The 17,907-nt window shown below is 39.6% G+C and overlaps 2 protein-coding genes across 2 annotated transcripts; one reads left to right on the top strand and one right to left on the bottom strand.

Annotated features, from left to right (window-relative positions):
• Positions 1-522: 522 nt before the first annotated feature.
• heca (hdc homolog, cell cycle regulator) lies at positions 523-12,512 on the top strand. The gene is made up of 5 exons (XM_081602625.1): positions 523-988; positions 5,124-6,129; positions 7,627-7,793; positions 10,959-11,113; positions 12,066-12,512. The coding sequence occupies exons 1-5, from the start codon at positions 829-831 to the stop codon at positions 12,228-12,230; spliced, it is 1,653 nt and encodes a 550-aa protein (XP_081458751.1). The 5' UTR covers positions 523-828; the 3' UTR covers positions 12,231-12,512.
• Positions 12,439-16,329, bottom strand: mtif3 (mitochondrial translational initiation factor 3). The gene is made up of 4 exons (XM_008397331.3): positions 16,179-16,329; positions 14,859-15,324; positions 14,411-14,562; positions 12,439-13,361 (listed from the first exon to the last, which is right to left on the bottom strand). The coding sequence occupies exons 2-4, from the start codon at positions 15,319-15,321 to the stop codon at positions 13,149-13,151; spliced, it is 828 nt and encodes a 275-aa protein (XP_008395553.2). The 5' UTR covers positions 15,322-15,324; positions 16,179-16,329; the 3' UTR covers positions 12,439-13,148.
• Between the last annotated feature and the right edge of the window lie 1,578 nt (positions 16,330-17,907).

The raw sequence follows: 17,907 nt of genomic DNA, 5'->3' as shown, positions 1-17,907 counted from the left end.
GACTTGAGTTGTGATTCTTTTTCCTAAATCTCTGAATTGTTTTCATAAATTGCTTCTGGCCTCTTAAATCCTCTGTTATGGATCAGAGGAGATTTTGGTCATTTAAGGGATTAGAAATACTTGCACCATGTTGCATTAGAGTCATTAAATTAAAAGATTTTTTTGTTCTTGGTGCAACTTGGAAAGTTTATACATTAATCAACCTAATGAAAAAACAAAACAAATATATAAAACAAAACTGACTTTTTTTCTTCTACCCTGCATGATTTTAAACTTAAAAGTGAGAAAAATAATCAAATGCATGACTTATGCGTAAATATGTGTGTGTATAATTTCAGATTCTTTTCTTTTCAGTGGCCCTAATCCTCTTCCGTAGAAAAAATTAATTTTGACCCTCGGTGGAAAACGTTTGGACACCACTTCTTTATCCATTTATACTCCGTTATTCTTTTCCAAATTGCTGTCACCTTTGTAGTTCTGCGTGTTCCGAGCGGACTTGAACGCGGCACGTCGTTGACGGCCAGCGGCGGGGGGCGGGGCGGGACCAGCGGACGTCAGGGGGTGGAAGAAAACAGCAGAGCAGGAATCAAAACAAGACACGGACACGCCTTCGCTCTTAAAGGTTATAGCAGCTTATTTCTTCTACCTGCTGCAAGCAGCAAAACGCGCGGCTGGAGGAAACCTCCGCCGCCAAGCGAGGCGCAAAACAGAAAGCGCAAACGCTCCGTCGAAGTCCGCAAATGGAGTCCACAGAAATGCCAGACGGCGCTGACGGGAGGCGCTGATAGAGGTCGAAAACCCAGCCGCCGACGTTGCGAATCGCGTAAAATGCCCAACCAGAAGAGCAGCAAGGGGAAGAAGAGCAAACGCACGAACAGCAGCGGGGACGAGCAGGAAAATGGAGGCTGCGCGGCAGCAGCGGGAGGCGCGGCCGCGGCGGCGGCGGCTGCTGCAGCTACCGCTGCGCCCCGGACGGAGCGCTCCAGCGGTAAGAGATGTTGGAGAAGTTTGGAGATGTTGCTTTCCTTCCAGGAGAAACTCTGGCTTATCTGCACCGCTTAGGCACTCATGCGCTGCGACCCTGCCGACGTTTTCACCCGTCCGATCACAAATGCATGAACTAAATTGATTGATTATAGGCAAACAGAGGCGTCACTGCTCGAGGCCTCGCGTGAACTGTTTGATTTCATAAATAAGCTAGTCGCTGTTCCTCAAACTCAGCTGGTGACACTGATTTTAGGGCCACCGCGGCTTGTTTGACTCACACAAAACTATCTTAAATCACATTAAAGTGCGCGCATTGGGCAGGAAAGCGGCCAGTTGGACTCATAATCCATGTAAAACTTTAAAATGCTCTCCTGCGGGCCTCAGCCGTGTTTCCTGGCGCACACCTTGTCCGCACTCAGGTTAAGCTTGTGGCCTTCTTCCTCGCCAGTAACGCTGACACCTCACCGCTTGCGTGCGCAGCCAAACTCCACTGACAGCAGCTGGAGAAGTCATCCCGCTGCAAGCCGCACAAATATGGCTGAGGACGAGCTGTCCGTTAGGGGGCTGCAGCAGGTCGGAGGAAAACCACAAATCAGCGCATAAACAGCGGAATTAAAGGGAGTGAAATGCGACTTTGCGTCATTTGTGCCGTCAGATTTTCAGCTGAGGGGCCAAACGATAAACAGGTGCAGCAACACAACTTGTTGTTGATATTTCTGAAACTTTTTCCTCATTTTGTCATGTTGCAAACGCAAACTTCAATATATTTTTTTTCATTGAGATTTTATATATTTGAACTTTTTGTAGCTTTACATTATGTTATAAAGTTATTCCCTCATCAGAAACATGACTAAAGTGTTGCCTTGATCCTTTCATGCATGTTTGAGGAATTCTTTAATCTCCATGGCAACCATTCAGCTGTGAAAAACGCCTGGTTGGACCTAGCTCCGCCTTCGAGGACACAGCTCCTCCTCTGAGCTTTCTCATAACACACCAGCTCCTTCAGACTAGCCAGAAGCAATTAGCAAACACCTGGCGGAACTGCTAAGTTTGTTTTAAAACGTTCTTAATAGGGGGAGCCATGTTGTGATGACTTCCTGGAGGCGGAGTTTCAGAAAGAGCAGGAGCTTTTAAAGAGACAGAGCCCCAATTTCAAGGCGTTAAATTACAAAATCTAATTTCTTTTCCGTCATATTTGACATATAAAGCATTTTCCTAACAACAGAAGGTAACATAGTTACTTGCTTGTGCTATAAAATGACACTATGTGTCTGGAAAATGTATATTTTTCACACATAAACCCTGAAAATGAATGAAGCTGTCATTATTAAAGTCTGAACGGGTTTATTAATAGTTTAGTATTATTCCATCTAAGACACTGTTGGGGGAGAATCAAGTCTTGGCATGTTTGCATTTTCAGATGCACTGATGAGCGTTCAGTGAGATTATATTATAATATCACCTAATTCAGCTTTAAGCTCCACAGATAACTACTATTGTTCACTAATAATCTCCAATCTTCACAGAACATCTGGATTCATAACTTATCCACAGTTTGACTCCGTTTACTTACTGAGCGACTTGAAATCAATTGGTTTCATTGGGTTTCATGTCACATGCTTGAGACTTTTTAAAGAAGTTGGTTTGTTGCCTGAAAGCTCAATTAAACGAACTAAAGTTCATGTTTGTAACGATATAGGAGGAAAAACATGTTCATACTAATAACATTTATGCCCCACAGATGTCGGCGTTTGGCTTCACATGGTGGTTATAAACACTCAATACATAATAAACGGAATCACAACAAATTCACAAACCTACAAAACAACAACAGACAGAAGCCCAGAACAACTCTGAGTAATTTCTGAGCAATTTGGGATAAATTAGTTTTATAAATTTGCTCCACTTCCAGAGGGAAGCGTAAGAAACTCCTCTATATGGCGACAATTTGTTGGAGTTTTTGTTTTGTTTACTTTTTGTACAACTCTCCCAGCATCCTTTGCTGCGTGCTGATGATCTGATCTGCCACACTGATGAGTCAGTCCATTTGTGTCCATACCAGGTGCACATGTTAAAAGTTGAAATACTTTAAGATACTTCTATACAGTCTGAAATACTTTCACTTATATTTAATTTCCTGATTAAATACACAACTTTAAAAAATTTAATCTACATTAAGAATGTTTTAAATTCGTTAACCACTTCCATGGTGTATAAATATTTAGGTCAGGAGTGACCAAAGTGCGGTCCGAGGGCCATTTGTGGCCACTGGGCTGATTTTTGTGGTCCCAAATTGCAGCTCAACAGTGACACAATGTAGCTAAAGCAGATTACCTTTTATTTTTAAACATATTTTTACAATGGAAATTGTTGATTATAACAGAATGCACTTGTCTTTTTATAACGAAGTTTCTATCTGGAGACTTTTACTGAAAAGCCAACTTTGCTTCACCAGAATCAGTTTTTATTTAACTTATTTAATTCGGCTAAATGCAGCGAGTGTTTGGAAGGAAAGTGACTCAAATCCTGTTCTTATAATTGAGAATGAATTTGTTCAACTCGGCATGAAACGATTCGTAAACTAAAAGCCTTTCTTTTAATTTAATTCTGCAAACGTGGAAAATCCTTTCGAAATTTGGATCTACGATAAGCAATATTCCTTAGCAACAAAGAAAAAAGAAATCTGACTACTTAATTAACATTTTTAACTTTTAAAGTTTTCTTTTAAAACATGAACAAGTTTGGACACCCCTGACTTATAGATACTTTACAAAAAAAGAGTTATCTGCTCCTGTATTCAAGTTTGCTTGATTATTTTTATTTGTTTTAAAACATTACTTTATCTAATCTAAATTTCTTTGCAACGAACAGAAAAACATTGACAAATCCACAAAAACCATAAATGTTAGCTGATTTAAAACCTTTCCGCAGTTATGCATGAAAGCACTTGGGCAAGATACTAAACCCCATAAATGATTAATACATAGATAAATATAACTAAGACATTTATTATTCATCTGAAACTCCCAAAACGATGTCTGAGTTTTGAACGAGATCACATTAAAGTTTTCTTCATTAAGAAAAAAGAACGACACTGACGACACAACGCTGGTGTGTAACAAAGACAGAGAGCTGACAGCGCACCGGAAAAGGAAGAAGGAAACCCAACACACACACACACACACACACACACACCCCTCATGTTAACATCTCGTTGAAGCCGTCTGCCAATGTTTGTTGGCCTTGTTTTAAAAAAAGCTGCTGACAGTCCTGAACGGCCTAATTCAATTCTAGAAATAGATGCTATTAGTGACATTTTCACCATTTTCTGTTTTTATTTTAATTCAGCTTATGATGAAAAATCTGCTTCAAAGACTCAGGATGAAATGACACCCAGTATGAGCTTTATGTGATCCATCATTGGAACAATAACAACGATGTTCATCAGAAGAATAGTCAATTTATCTCGATTTATCGTTTCAGCCCTAATCAAAATTAGATGTTTTTTCCAGAAAATTTCAAATTTAAGTATTGGGATTTAAGTTTTTACCAACTGGTTGCATTTCTTGAGTTTTAACATTTAGTTGATGACTAAATTAGTTGGTGGTTATTTCAGTAATTGATTTATCTCGAGGGCTGCACAGTGGCGCAGTTGGTAGAGCTGTTGCCTTGCAGCAAGAAGGTTCTGGGTTCGATTCCCGGCCCCGGTCTTTCTGCATGGACTTTGCATGTTCTCCCTTTGCATGCGTGGGTTTTCTCCAGGTACTCCGGTTTCCTCCCACAGTCCAAAAACATGACTGTCAGGTTAATTGGCTTCTCCAAATTGCCCCTAGGTATGAGTGTGTGTGTGCATGGTTGTATGTCCTGCGTGTCTCTGTGTTGCCCTGTGACAGACTGGCGACCTGTCCAGGGTGAACCCTGCCTCGGTACGCTAGCTGGAGAGAGGCACCAGCAACCCTCCCGACCCCACTGAGGGACAAAGGTGTAAGAAAATGGATGGATGGATTTATCTCGATTAATCGTTTCAGCCCTAATCAAACTTTGACTCTGAAAATGTCAGCTCTAGAGTCATGCAGGCTCCGGATGTGAACTGTGGATGTTTTACCAGCTGGCTGCTCTTCTGTCTGTCCCCTCAGAGGTCCAGTGCGCCTCCCCTCTGGGCTGCAGCCTGGGCCGCTCCGTCGACCTGGAGAAGGACGACCACCAGCGGGTGCTCTGCAACAACGAGCTCTGCCCGTACGGCAACTGGATGCACCTGCAGTGCTTCTACGAGTGGGAGAGCTCCATCCTGGTCCAGTTCAACTGCATCGGCCGCGCCCGCTCCTGGAACGAGAAGCAGTGCCGGCAGAACATGTGGACCAAGAAGGGCTACGACCTGGCCTTCAGGTTCTGCTCCTGCCGCTGCGGACAGGGCCACCTGAAGAAGGACACCGACTGGTACCAGGTGAAACGCATGCAGGACGAGCGCAAGAAGAAGCCGTCGGAGCGGAGCGCCGGCAGGACTGGGGCGAGCGGGGGCGCCGTGGGGCCCGGGGACGGTCCGTTTGAAGAGCCCAAGAAGAGCAAGCCAGCAGCAGGGGCAGCAGGGGGGAAGTTATCCCAAAGGGCCTCCAGCCAGGAGTTACCTCGTAGACAATCAGTGGACCGCCAGAACTCCATAGAAAGAGGGGGACATGCGGCGGGAGGACTGTCTCCGCTGGGTCCCCCTCAGAAATCCCCGTGCGACTCCCCAGGACTGTCCCCTCCCAGCGGGTTTAACTTCTCCCCAACGCCTGTGCTCGGGTCCGGAGGAGCCGGGCTGCGAGGTTCCCGCCAGCTGGGCGAGTTCTTCAAATCGGCCGTCCACATGGACCCCCAGAGGAAACACCTGCTGGCCGGCGGCGCTCTGACTCGCCCCGCCGGTTCGGCTGGCGGTCCTCACCTGGACCCCGGGTCCGTCTTCCCGCTGCAGCTGTCCTTCGCCCTCCCGCTCCACCCGCGGCTGACCGGCGGAGGGGACGGGGCCCACCCTCACCCGGTGCAGTTCCTGAGGAGGCTGGACCTCTCGGAGCTCCTCACCCACGTCCCCCGCCACAAACTCAACACGTACCACGTCCGCATGGAAGACGACGCCCAGGCCGGCCAGGGGGAGGAGCTGCGCAGGTAAAGGTTAAAGGGCTTAAAGAAACGCATTTAGAAAACGTCTCTAAACTCATCCTTACACGACGGCGTAGTACAGCCAATGTAGGTAGGAAAAAAGAAATAAATGTACTTCTTTTCATAGCTGCACTACGCATTGAAGATAGTGTAGTATGCCGTTCTAAGTAGGAAAACGAGAAGTCTATTTCTGCCAAAAATCTCAGAAATTTTCTACAAAAAACAAGGAAATTTCTGAGCTTTTAAAGTCAAACATTGGCAAGAAACCCTCAGAAATTTTAATATTAACCTCAGAAATTTTGGAGAAAAAAAACATGGAAATTTCTGAGTTTCAAAAGTTGAAGGAATTCAGAAAAACTAAATTTCTTGAAAATTTCAGAGATTAATATCAAAGTTTCTTAATTTTTTCTAGCAAATGTTCAACTTTTCAAACTCAGATATTTCCAGGTTTATTTTCTAGGAACTTTCTGAGATTAATTTGAATTTTTTGTGACAATAATAAATCCAAATTCTTACAATAAATTCATCAAGATAAATGATACCATACATACCCAACCTTACTCTGTATGCACTGTACAATGGCTGCTGGAAAAGACAGCACATGTTCCGTTGTTGATTTACCACCCATAAACTATTTGGTGCATTCTTTTTGGTTGTGCAGGAGGCTCTACTGATGCTTTTCAAAGATGTACATTTGTATAATTACGTATCTGTTTGCAGCCATTTTCACATGCGAGTGTAAACGTTGGGTTAGGGGGCGTGGCCAGCAGCAGCTTATTTGAATTTAAAGTGACAGAGACCCTAAAACATCTCATTCTGAAAGAAGCTCAAAATGGACAAAAACATACTAAAGTCTTATTGTCTACAAATGATTTTGTGCAAAAAATGTAATGAAAATGTTTTGTATCGCCCATAGATCTATTCTAACACGTTCAAGGATGCACAATAGGTCACCTTTAAAGAACCTGAGTACCTTGCTGACTCTGTTGTGTGTAGAAACACTGCAGCATGATCAAATTGCTGCTGCAATTCACTCTACCCTTCAACATAGAAAGTACTCCTGGGCTTGTACTTCTGTGTATGTTTGATTGGTTGTTGACAGTGTTTTAGACACTTAGTATGAAATTACCTCTAACAGGCTGCTCCCTTATAATAGCAAAAATAAAGGTTGGGAGACGACAGGGAGACGTAGAGTCAGCCAGGTTCAAAGCAAAGGAACTTAAGGTGTTAAACAAAAACAAAACACCGTTTTCTTTGTTTTCCGGTGTACATTTTTTCAGCTTCTTTCCTGTTTCCCCTCTACACATTCCTCCTTTTATCAATACCAGCTTTTGGGCCGGGGAAAAAATGTCCACATGGTTTTTGTGTGCAGTGTGTATGTAATCCAAGCTGCAGCAGCAACACGAATTTATTGAATGAGTTCATATCAGAATAACTTTGAGGTTCCCACCACCAGGTTGATTTGTGTTTGTCTTTTTGCCCTTTGGCGTTTCCGTCCTGCAGGTTTATCCTGTCTGCTCTCAGTGCGAGCCAGAGGAACGTGGTCAACTGCGCTCTGTGCCACCGCTCGCTGCCCGTGTTCGAGCAGTTCCCCCTGGTGGACGGGACGCTGTTCCTCAGTCCGTCACGCCACGACGAGATCGAGTACGACGTCCCCTGCCACCTTCAAGGTCGGGTTTACGAGTCTGTATCGAGTCTGTACAGTTGCAAAGTCTGATTTTTGCCACTTCCTGGTCACTTTTACTTGATGAAACTCCAGTAAGATGTTTTAATCTTGCTGGTTAGGGATGCAAGTTGTCATTAATGAGTTAATCTAAAGCTGATCAATCTTATCTATCAACTAGTGATTAACTAATAAGCAGCCATTTCTTAAAAACTTGAGTTTTCTATTTTATGAAGGGTTACATTTTTCAAAATATGCTGAATTTCAAATAAAACTTATATTTTAACATTTGTGTCAGCTGCATGACTGGATAAACAGAAAAGTGTGGTTTTCTCACATTATTAAACTGATTCATATTTATAAAATATATTAAAAAAGAAACTTCTTTATTGCTGAATAGAAAAATAAAAGATGAAAAGAATAAAATAGAGACATTCATACAGCAATACCATTTTTGCTCTTGAAGAAAAATCAAACTTCCTTATTGGTATCATGTTCTTTTTTCTGTCATCACATCTTTGCCTTCGTAGCAAATCAATACATTTCTAATCAGAAGTTAAGGTTATAACTTAAGAAAGGAGTTTGTTGAGTGTTTATATTTCAAAACATAACTGCATAAAGTACAACTTGTGTCTCACATTGGACTCTTTGGAGCGTTTCTGTTTCCTGTTCTGGGTAATCCGCCATCTTTAATCCTGTATCTACTATCTGCCGGTGTAGATCTGCTGGATGGCGGCCAAACTAACACCAAAATAAGGTCTAAGCCAGTGTTTCTCAGACTTTCAACCCATTTAACAAACACAATCTAAATTTATATACAACCTGAAATTAAAATATTAGTCACTTAACTCACTTATTGTAACGAGCAGGTCTACTCTGGGCATTTTGAGTTATTTTCATATTGTGAAAAGTGTCTTTTCTAAGCTTTCCAATGTTGTCCAACACATTTGAAATAAAAAAAAGAAGTTGTTCTTTACCACCAAGTGTTGTGTGCATTAATAACATTTAGGCCTATTTGTAATTTAGAAGCATGATTAAAGAAAAATAGACTTGAGTTGCTTTGGCAGAAACACTAATCCTCATTGCATACATTAAATATAATTAATATAAACCCATGTATTTATCTGTTGTACTTAATTAATTTAATCATTTAAAGTAGACTTACCTGTTGAGGTGCGAGCAGAGCATCATGAGGAAGCAAAGTCATAAAAAAAAAAGAACAGTTCTCTTCAACTGTGACAGTTCTACTGTACTGTTCACGGCACAGAGCCGTTCAAATTGAATCGTTCGTGAACGATATCAAAACTCGCAGCAGGTATAACTTAGCTCCTCCGATCTTATAAGTAATCCTGGAGTTGTCTTCTTTCCATCGGTATCTTCAGTTTTTCTTTGGAGTGACCCGGTTTTAAGCCACTTTTCTTTTGTTAATTTTAAACACAATCCTCCGGTAAGCTAGCTATAGCTTCGCACTTTGAGCTGACGTCACGGCAAATAAACGGTCGTTTACATGCAGTACCTGGCGGGCCACTAGGGGGCGGCCGAGATCACAGTTTGAGAGAGGCTGTTCTAAGCGGCTATTGGAGCCGCAATTTTTCTCAATGCATATTAATCTAATAAACTATCGATTTACCATTAATTATATGTCACCGATGTTCCTTGGAGAACCATGAAGCTGTATGTATCAGGAAAATCTCACTCTGCGCTTCATGTTTCTCCATTTAGATAGAAGTTGCTTCTTTGTGGTCCTGCTTGTCTCAAAAAGCAAACTCTGCCCTGGTGGCAACAGTTTCCATGGAAATTCATGCATTCAGATAAACTTTCACTTGCAGGACAGTCTCAGAATAAGAACGTGCATCATAAAATTACTCAAACTGTCTAAAAAAGGAAACAAACACTGACCCATCAGTCAGCGCTGTGCGTGGAGATGCAAGATTTTCTGCCGACTTCTGCACAGTCCCAACATGAATGCGAATCAGCGCAGCTGCAGCATGGAGCGTCTTTGATGTGCTGACCCACAAGCTTTGATATTCTTGTCTTTGATATGCAGAAGCATGGAAGGGTTGTTTATTCGAGGGGTTTTTCTTCCTTCTGTCTGCAGAACCAAAGGAGATGTGAAAAATGCTTCATACAGATTTAACATGGTCTAATTTAACTAAAACACTCGGTGGTTGTATGAATAATGTCGCTATTTTTTCACATTTCAAGCAAGAAATGTTTGAATTTGGTCTTTCTTAAAGAGAAAGGTGAAGAAAACCGAGAAATACATCACCAGGATTTACTCACTGCTTTGTAGATTTATTTCTTTTAAACATTTAGTTGGACAGAGGTGGGTAGAAAACCCAAAAACTGTACTTAATTAAAAGTAGCATTACTTTGTATTTTTACTGAAGTAAAAGTAAAAAGTAGCAGACCAAGAAATTACTCAAGTAATGAGTAAAAAGTCTACTGTGATCAAATTATCAATCATTTAATATTTAAAAATTACATCATGAGATAAAGTTATAAAGTTAAGTGGAAATTTTTGCACTTTAAGGACGTAATTTATATAAGTAACCAAAAATAACTAAATCAGGGAAAAGTAATTTTTTTCCAAATCAGTTTCTATCAGTAAAAAAACTTATAAAACTTTTAACAAAAACTGCAGCTTTGTGTCTGTATGTGGTGAATTCTTGGTTAAAACGTGATTGTTTTGCATTCACTGGGTAGAAAATCCAGACATTTTACTCGCGTAAGAGTAGAAATACTTCATAATAAAATTACTCAAGTTAAAGTAAAAAGTGAAGCGTAATAAAATTACTTCTAAAAGTAAATTTTTCCCAAAAAAAAAAGATTACTCAAGTAAATGTAATTGAGTTAACGCAGCAGGTATAACTTGGCTCCTCCGATCTTATAAGTAATCCTGGAGTTGTCTTCTTTCCAACACTGCAGTTGGGATATTTTAGGAAATTAAAGCTTTTTTTATGGAAATATATAATGAGAATCCATTCTGACTATCATCTCTCCTGTAACAGTGTTTTCTTAGGTCTACAGTTTTAATAATCATCAAAAAAAAATTTCAAATATGACATAAAACATGGTAAAAAAAAAAAAAAGATACTTTAAACATCTTCTCTTATTACCTTACCTTCTCATCACCTTTTCTGTCTATTAATTTTTGTTTGGCTTTCAACAGGTCGATTAATGCACCTGTACGCCATCTGTGTGGACTGCTTGGAGGGCGTCCACAAGATCGTCTGCATTAAGTGCAAATCACGCTGGGACGGGAGCTGGCACCAGCTGGGCACCATGTATACCTACGATATACTGGCTGCTTCACCTTGCTGCCAGGTGGGTAAACTGACCACACAGCAAATCAATATCTATGCATCTTCCACCCTGGAAATCTGATTGGTAACTTCCGTCATACATAGATTAGAGTTTTGTCCACACTCCATATCAGTAGATGACAAAATGGCTGCTTTTGTTGCTTTACCGCATGAGATGATAGAAAAGAGGCTAATTTCCATGTCTAGTCCTGTTGGTTTATTGTTTTAATAATAAGAAAAAAACGGCTTCAGACTACTGCACTAAAAAAACTATTCATAAAGGCGAAAGGGGGGGTAATTAAACAGTTGTTTGCAATTTGTAGTCTACAATAGTTCAATAATTTTCCCTTTAAGTTGACTAGTTAGCATAACGGCGCAAAAAATAAAGATAAGCCAGGCTAATTGTTTAGCTAAACAGCTACAAAATGTGGCTTTCTTGTTGTTTTACAACCAGCATTAATAATTTATTTGTTTCAAGTTTTTTTTAATGGGATGTCACATTTCAATTAACATTTACATGAAAATACATGAGGAGATAAAGTGGTTAATTTTCACCTCTTGTCCCGTTGCACATATTATGCTTAATAAGAAAAGGCCGTTTGCAATTTGTAGTCTATAATTGTTAAATCATTTTTCCTTTAAGTTGAGTAGAGTTATCGTAAAGGCGCTAAAAGTAGAGTTTGATTCACTAATGTCAAATTAGTAGCATGACTTATTTTATGGCGCTGTAATAAACCGTTGTAAAACGCTGACATCATGCTAGCTAATGCTAAAACGGCTAGATTATTACGGGTAACCAAGGCAACCAGCGAGATCACCGGTTCGGGTCTTGCTGCGGTCGAGTTGCGCGCGCATCCGCTGCGTTTACAAATAAGCCACGCTAAGCTAAACAGGCTAATTGTTTAGCTAGACTGTTAAACAAATCTGCTAGCAGTGTTAGCTCACCTGTGTGTCCATTTCATGTTTGTCCTCAGGCTCGGCTCAACTGTAAGCACTGCGGCAAGCCGGTGGTGGACGTCCGAGTCGGGATGCAGTATTTCTCAGAGTACAGCAACGTCCAGCAGTGCCCTCACTGCGGCAACCTGGACTATCACTTCGTTAAACCCTTCTCCTCATACAAAGTACTAGAGGCTTATTGACAAACGTTTCAACACACGCTAGTTCAGATGCTTTTTGTTCTCATTTTCTAACACAATTTAGGACAGATCTTTAATTTTCTGGGGCCTTAAAGGTGGTTTTATGATTTTAAGTTGTCCCTTTTATAAAAAAAAAAAAAATACGACGGAAGAAAGAGTCGAGAAGTGTTGATAAAGTGTGGAGCAAACACATTTATCTGAGACAAGTGAATGTATCTGTAAGCCAAATTTGCTTTTATTTTTTACCAAAACCAATCTTAAAATAAAGAGAAAGATTCACACTGATGGTGCTATGGTTCGTTCTTTACATCTTCAACCTTTAGCAATCATTTCATTCATTTCCACACAGTTCGGCAAACTAAAACCAGCATCTGCAAGCCAATCACATTTAGGAAAAATGGAGTAGATCCATAAGTAATCTACAGGTTTTTCACCCAACTATCCAGATGCTCACACCCGAGGCTCCTGGGTTACAGGAATATCTGCTTCAAAACATCAACTCTTACAGCTTTTATTCTGCCAGTGTCGAAGTTGCTGCTTCATCCTCTCTTCTTGTCCTTGCACGTCTCTGTAATCCTCGTCTCGTCTTACAGCAGCATCTTGCTGCCTCTGCTAACAAACATTATTCAGTTCAGTCACCTTTAGGTCGTTTTGAGTCTATTTCTGGTTATTTTGCATGTGTGTGTAGTGGATTAATCTCACTGAGGTCATCTTGTCAGCTGGTTTGTGGGTCTGCATCATCTTAATATGTGAATGTTTTCATGTTTGTTCTGCTTGAGTTCAGTATTTTCCTGTCATTTTAAGACTCGCTGACCTCCCAACATGAGAACCCAGCTGCCTGCGTTGATGAATATGACCTTAAACTCTGAAGCTGCTGTAACATTCAGGCACCGTTTAGTTCATGTGAAGGCGTCTCTCCCATCACTGCTGCACCACTTCCTCCGTTGTGTCCGTGTTGCTAACAGGAAGCGTTTTACGGGCTTCAGCTCTGGTCTTTGCTTTCTGCGCCAGCTCCTTGGCGGACGGCGGTCGGAGGACGCACATGGCCACCTGACCTTCTCGTGTGACCTTTGGCGTGGAGACGAAGGCCGTCATCACGTTCATTTGCTCCACCATTTCCTCCAGAGTTTTGTCCTGCAGAGAGAAAAACTTCATTAGATCTTATCAGAAAGTGTTCCTGCCAGAGATGGGTAGGAACTGGTAACATTTTACATGAGTAACATTTTGAAAAAAAATTACTTTTAGGAGTATTTTTACTGCACTGTACTTTTTACTTTAGTAATTTTGTTTTGAAGTATCTCTACTCTTGAGTAAGATTTCTGGATTTTCTACCTACTGAATGAATAACAAACATGTTTTAACCAAAAATGTACCAAACACAAACACACACCTGTAGTTTTTATAAAAGTTTTATATTGAAAGAAACTGATTTTGAAATTTTTTCTTTTACTTGACTGTGTTATTTTTTTTGACTGTGTGGAAAATTAATTTACTTAAGCAGAACCATGAAGCAGTAAAATAATAATAATAAAGTAACAAATCATAGTCCAATCTGTCAGTGTCACTGCAAAAACACAAAATTTTACCAGGTATTTTTGTTCCAGTTTCTATTGAAAATGTTAGCACACTTGAAATAAAATAACAGTAACTTACATGTAACTTTTCTGCAAGATAAGAGCTTTTTAAAATAAGTAAGTCCTAAATATTGATTAAAAAACGTTCCAGTTCCATTGGCAGATTATTTCACTTGTACCATGTGTTAGGAAAGAAAAGTTACTCATAAGTTAGTTTTGTTTACTAAGAATTAGCAGTAGAAACTAAACCAAAAATACTTGATAAGATTTTATGTTTTTGCAGTGCTGGAAAGCCTCACAAAACATTTTCTTAACTTATTTACAACATCAGGCTCATTTCAAAATGTTAATAAAATTCTTTCTTTGTTCGACATTAAATGTTTTTTCTGATTTAATCCATTTAAGGGGGTGAAAATTAATCTTTGTGATTTAAAGGCTAAAAGGAAAATAAATTATCTGTCAGAAAAAAATTCATTCAAGTAATAAAAAAAACAGGCATTTGCTAATAAAAAAGTGATTTTTTTTTCTTTAGACTCAACATGTCTGTCCATAAATTAAACCCAAACTTTTAAAACGACATAAATATTTATTTTTCTGAGTAAAGCTCACCAGGCTGTCATTGTGCTGGTGGCGTTTTCCGCGCAGCGTCATCCTGACGTGATGTTTCTTCTCCAGCCAGCTCTCCGCTTGTTTCAGCTTCGTGGACAGATCATGGGACGCGATGCCGACCGAGAAGCTGAGCTCCTTCACCTGGGTAGGACCTGCACAGAAAACCTGAGTCAGAAAACCTTCAGTACGCTCACTGAGCCTACAGACATCTTCACTCTAGTGAAACTGTCACTGATCTCAACTCGTCACCATTTTGGTGCGTAACAGGAGCGTGAAATAGATGAGGAGCTGAAACCCTGCTGATAAAAATCTGGAAGTAATTTTTATGAAATAGTTTTAGATTTTTTAGTTGTCAGATAATATCGTTTTGATCGAGGGTTGTTCCCGTTACCCGTATGAAGTGAATAGTTGTGATCTTCTGGACATTAAAGTGATTTAGGTTTCATACTTGCTTTCGCCTTATTTTTCTCTCGGAGTCTCAGCTGCTGCTCGTGGAGATGTTTCCCGCTCATCAGCTGGTACAGCGGCGGCTCTGTGTTTTCCTTCAGCAGCACCAGCTTCAGATTCTTCTCATTCATGATTTTGATCACATCGGCGCGATGCATCAGCCCCAGGTTCTCCCCCTCCTCATCGATCACCTGGATCTCCCTGTGAGGGATTTTCCGCCCGACGCTGCTGATGGAGGCGTTGGCGCGAGGATCCTGCTTCTTCTTCTTTGCTGCTGGAGTCGGTGTTTCTTCAGGAGCCTCTGTGGAGAGCGCAGATCGTCTCCAGAATGAAGAGACGACGGCGTGTCTTTCATAGAGTCCGGCTGATCTCAGAGCTGGTGTCCAGTAGCCGGGCCCGCCGCTGCAGCCGCACACGGCTCTCACTGTGTGGCCCAGAAGCCACCGCACGCAGCCTGCAGACATTTCCTGCACAGAATAACCACAGTGAAATGTAATTAATGAAAAAAAAAAAATCAGAGCAAATTAGTGCTAAAGGTATAAAGACGTGGAAGAATAACACAACCACAAACCACTTCTCACTGACATCATTTCCATTTGGAAACAATATCATAATATGGTCGATAAATTGTCACAGTAATTATTGTGATAAATGATAATATTGTTGTTTTGGGACCATTTTCAAGTAATATAATGTAAATGGCATAACTCACCCTCTCAAATATCAGTAAACTTGAATTTTGTAAGGATCAATTAACACTGGAACCGGAAGACATTTTAAATATCCAAAATAAAACGGAAATAAAAAAATCACACTCACCCCAAATCATAGATAAAATGGATTAGGAAATCTCTGTAAACAAAATTACCCTTCAAAAAATATGACTCATTAGACTCATTTTAATTTACCATGTTATTAACTGCTCATTGCGACAAGTTTAGTGGTTGGGACATTTTTCCAGTTATCACTTCTGGTTATGATGGTTAACCGAGTTATTTAACATTTGATCCGCCAATTGACTTAAAAATAAAAATCGCCACTGAATTTTATAAAAATTAACATTAGCTGTCTGATTTCTAAATGCAATTGTACCCATATAATGATTACAATACAATGTATAGTGAACAAAATGATAAAAACTGTCTATTTATGGAGACTTTGTTTTTAAATTGTCCTCGAACACTTAAAATTGACCTACAGCAAAACCCCGAAAAAAACAACAAATAGCGTTTCAAACAAACCCTATTTAAAAAGCGGATAATCTGTCCAATTTGCATAAACTACTACTAATACGTTTGTTAAATACATTTGCACGTTTTACCTCACTAGTAGATTGTTTTTCAGTCCTCTGTGAGCAGCTGCAGGGTGACTGTGTCTACTTCCGCCTTGCACTACTTCACGGGACCAGGCGTCAGAAAAGCGCTCTGCTGCCCCCTAGCGGCCAGGACACGGAAACGGAATCCAAACTTGGCAAAACAAATGCACGTTCTGCAGGTTTCAGACGTTTTCTTGCTTCAGCAACTCAAGATTTAATAAGTGGGTCAAAAACAGACTGGTGAATAAATAATGTTACCATTTTAATCAGGTTTGTTAGAGCAGAGACACATTTAAAAGCTGCCTTAAGAGATTAATTGGTTATGATCAGGGTTTAAATAGCATACATGTAAGCTTTGTTGCTAAAAAAGAAGAAAAAAAAGAAAGAAAAAAGTACAAAGCTTAATGTTTATTTTTTTTACAGATATTTAAGAGGCAAAAAATATTTTATTCCAACTTTAACTGCAACGTTAATTACAGAAGTTAATACACATTTATGAAAGCCAAACTAAAAATATATTTAAGAAATTAGTTTCCTTTTGGAAACTTGAAGGCTGGACCAAATGTAAATTGTTTATTTATTTATTTTTGGAGGGTTTTTTAAAGCAAAATAAACATGTCATAATGGGTTAAACTCCAACAAACAAATAAAAGTCCACGCTTGCTCATAAAAATAAATTTTATAAATCAGGCTTGGAAATATACAAATATTTCCAATCAGACGAGCAAAAGCATCTGGAGGATTTTGTAGTTGGAATTAGCTTGTTTCTGAAGTATTACCAACACAAATACAACTACAACATCACCTTAAACATAAAAACATTTTACCTTGAATTATCACAATAAAATACATTTTAAAATAGCTTTGATATTTTTCTAATTTATTTTAAAATCAAGACTGATTCAGGAAAAAGTTTAGTTTCTTGTCTCTTACTACAGAAAGTTGGCAAAGATTGTGGAAGTATCATTGTTTCACTTTGTTGTTTTGAATGTATTTATTTAAATATAACCAACTTTTGTAAGTAAATATAATTTGATTAAATAAGATGAGATTAAAAGATGTTTTTTCTGTCCATACAGACACAAGAATTGTAGTTTTTAGCTCCATTTGTTTGAAAATATAGAAATAAAAGTTGCAGTCTTGCTTGAAATATCTAATTAAATGGAGTTTCCTTTTATTTTCCTCGGCTCTTTAAAGACAAAGAGTTGATTTTGTGCCTCCATGTGAGATATCAATCAGCTCATGTAAATCAAAATATATTAATGTCACTCACATGGAAAATTCATGGTAATAGAGGTCAGAGCTCCGGTTTTCTGTCCGGTCAAAGAAACAAAACTTGTAAATAAACAAATTAAGCAGAGAGATAAAGCAGCTCCGTCTGCCAGGATCTGAGAAATAAACACATGCAAACCAGATGAGAATCCATCACAGTTACCTGGAAAACAGACAGACAGTTACTAGATACCAGCAACCAGAAAGGAAACAGCAAAGTGCAAATGTAAGGTGGATTTAAATGATCCTGTACAGGTGAGAGGCTGGAAAAAGCTCCATGAATGAAGTGGAAATATATTTTAGAAAACATTTTCATCTCTCAGGCTGAACTATAAATACCTCAAGTTTGACAGGAGAGAGACAGAGGACTTTATATTCCAGTTTAACTGCTGGAGAGATGGAAAAAAACAACGTAGGCATCAGAATATATACTCTGTAACTTATTTTTTAAGACAATAGATAG

Source organism: Poecilia reticulata, chromosome 21, assembly GCF_904066995.2.
Source record: "Poecilia reticulata chromosome 21, P_reticulata-male-v2, whole genome shotgun sequence".
Taxonomy (NCBI): domain Eukaryota; kingdom Metazoa; phylum Chordata; class Actinopteri; order Cyprinodontiformes; family Poeciliidae; genus Poecilia; species Poecilia reticulata.
Note: the sequence above shows the minus strand (reverse complement) of the source record. Positions and strands in the feature narration are given on the sequence as shown.

Bases quoted from the DNA above. Each gene is read 5' to 3' on its own strand.
- heca (XM_081602625.1), top strand. From the start codon at position 829: ATGCCCAACCAGAAGAGCAGCAAGGGGAAGAAGAGCAAACGCACGAAC. The intron at 6,130-7,626 runs GTAAAGGTTAAA...TCCGTCCTGCAG, and splicing joins CAGGGGGAGGAGCTGCGCAG to GTTTATCCTGTCTGCTCTCA. The intron at 11,114-12,065 runs GTGGGTAAACTG...GTTTGTCCTCAG, and splicing joins CTGCTTCACCTTGCTGCCAG to GCTCGGCTCAACTGTAAGCA.
- mtif3 (XM_008397331.3), bottom strand. From the start codon at position 15,321: ATGTCTGCAGGCTGCGTGCGGTGGCTTCTGGGCCACACAGTGAGAGCC. The intron at 14,563-14,858 runs GTATGAAACCTA...TTTTCTGTGCAG, and splicing joins GAAAAATAAGGCGAAAGCAA to GTCCTACCCAGGTGAAGGAG. The intron at 13,362-14,410 runs GTGAGCTTTACT...TTCTCTCTGCAG, and splicing joins ACCAGCACAATGACAGCCTG to GACAAAACTCTGGAGGAAAT.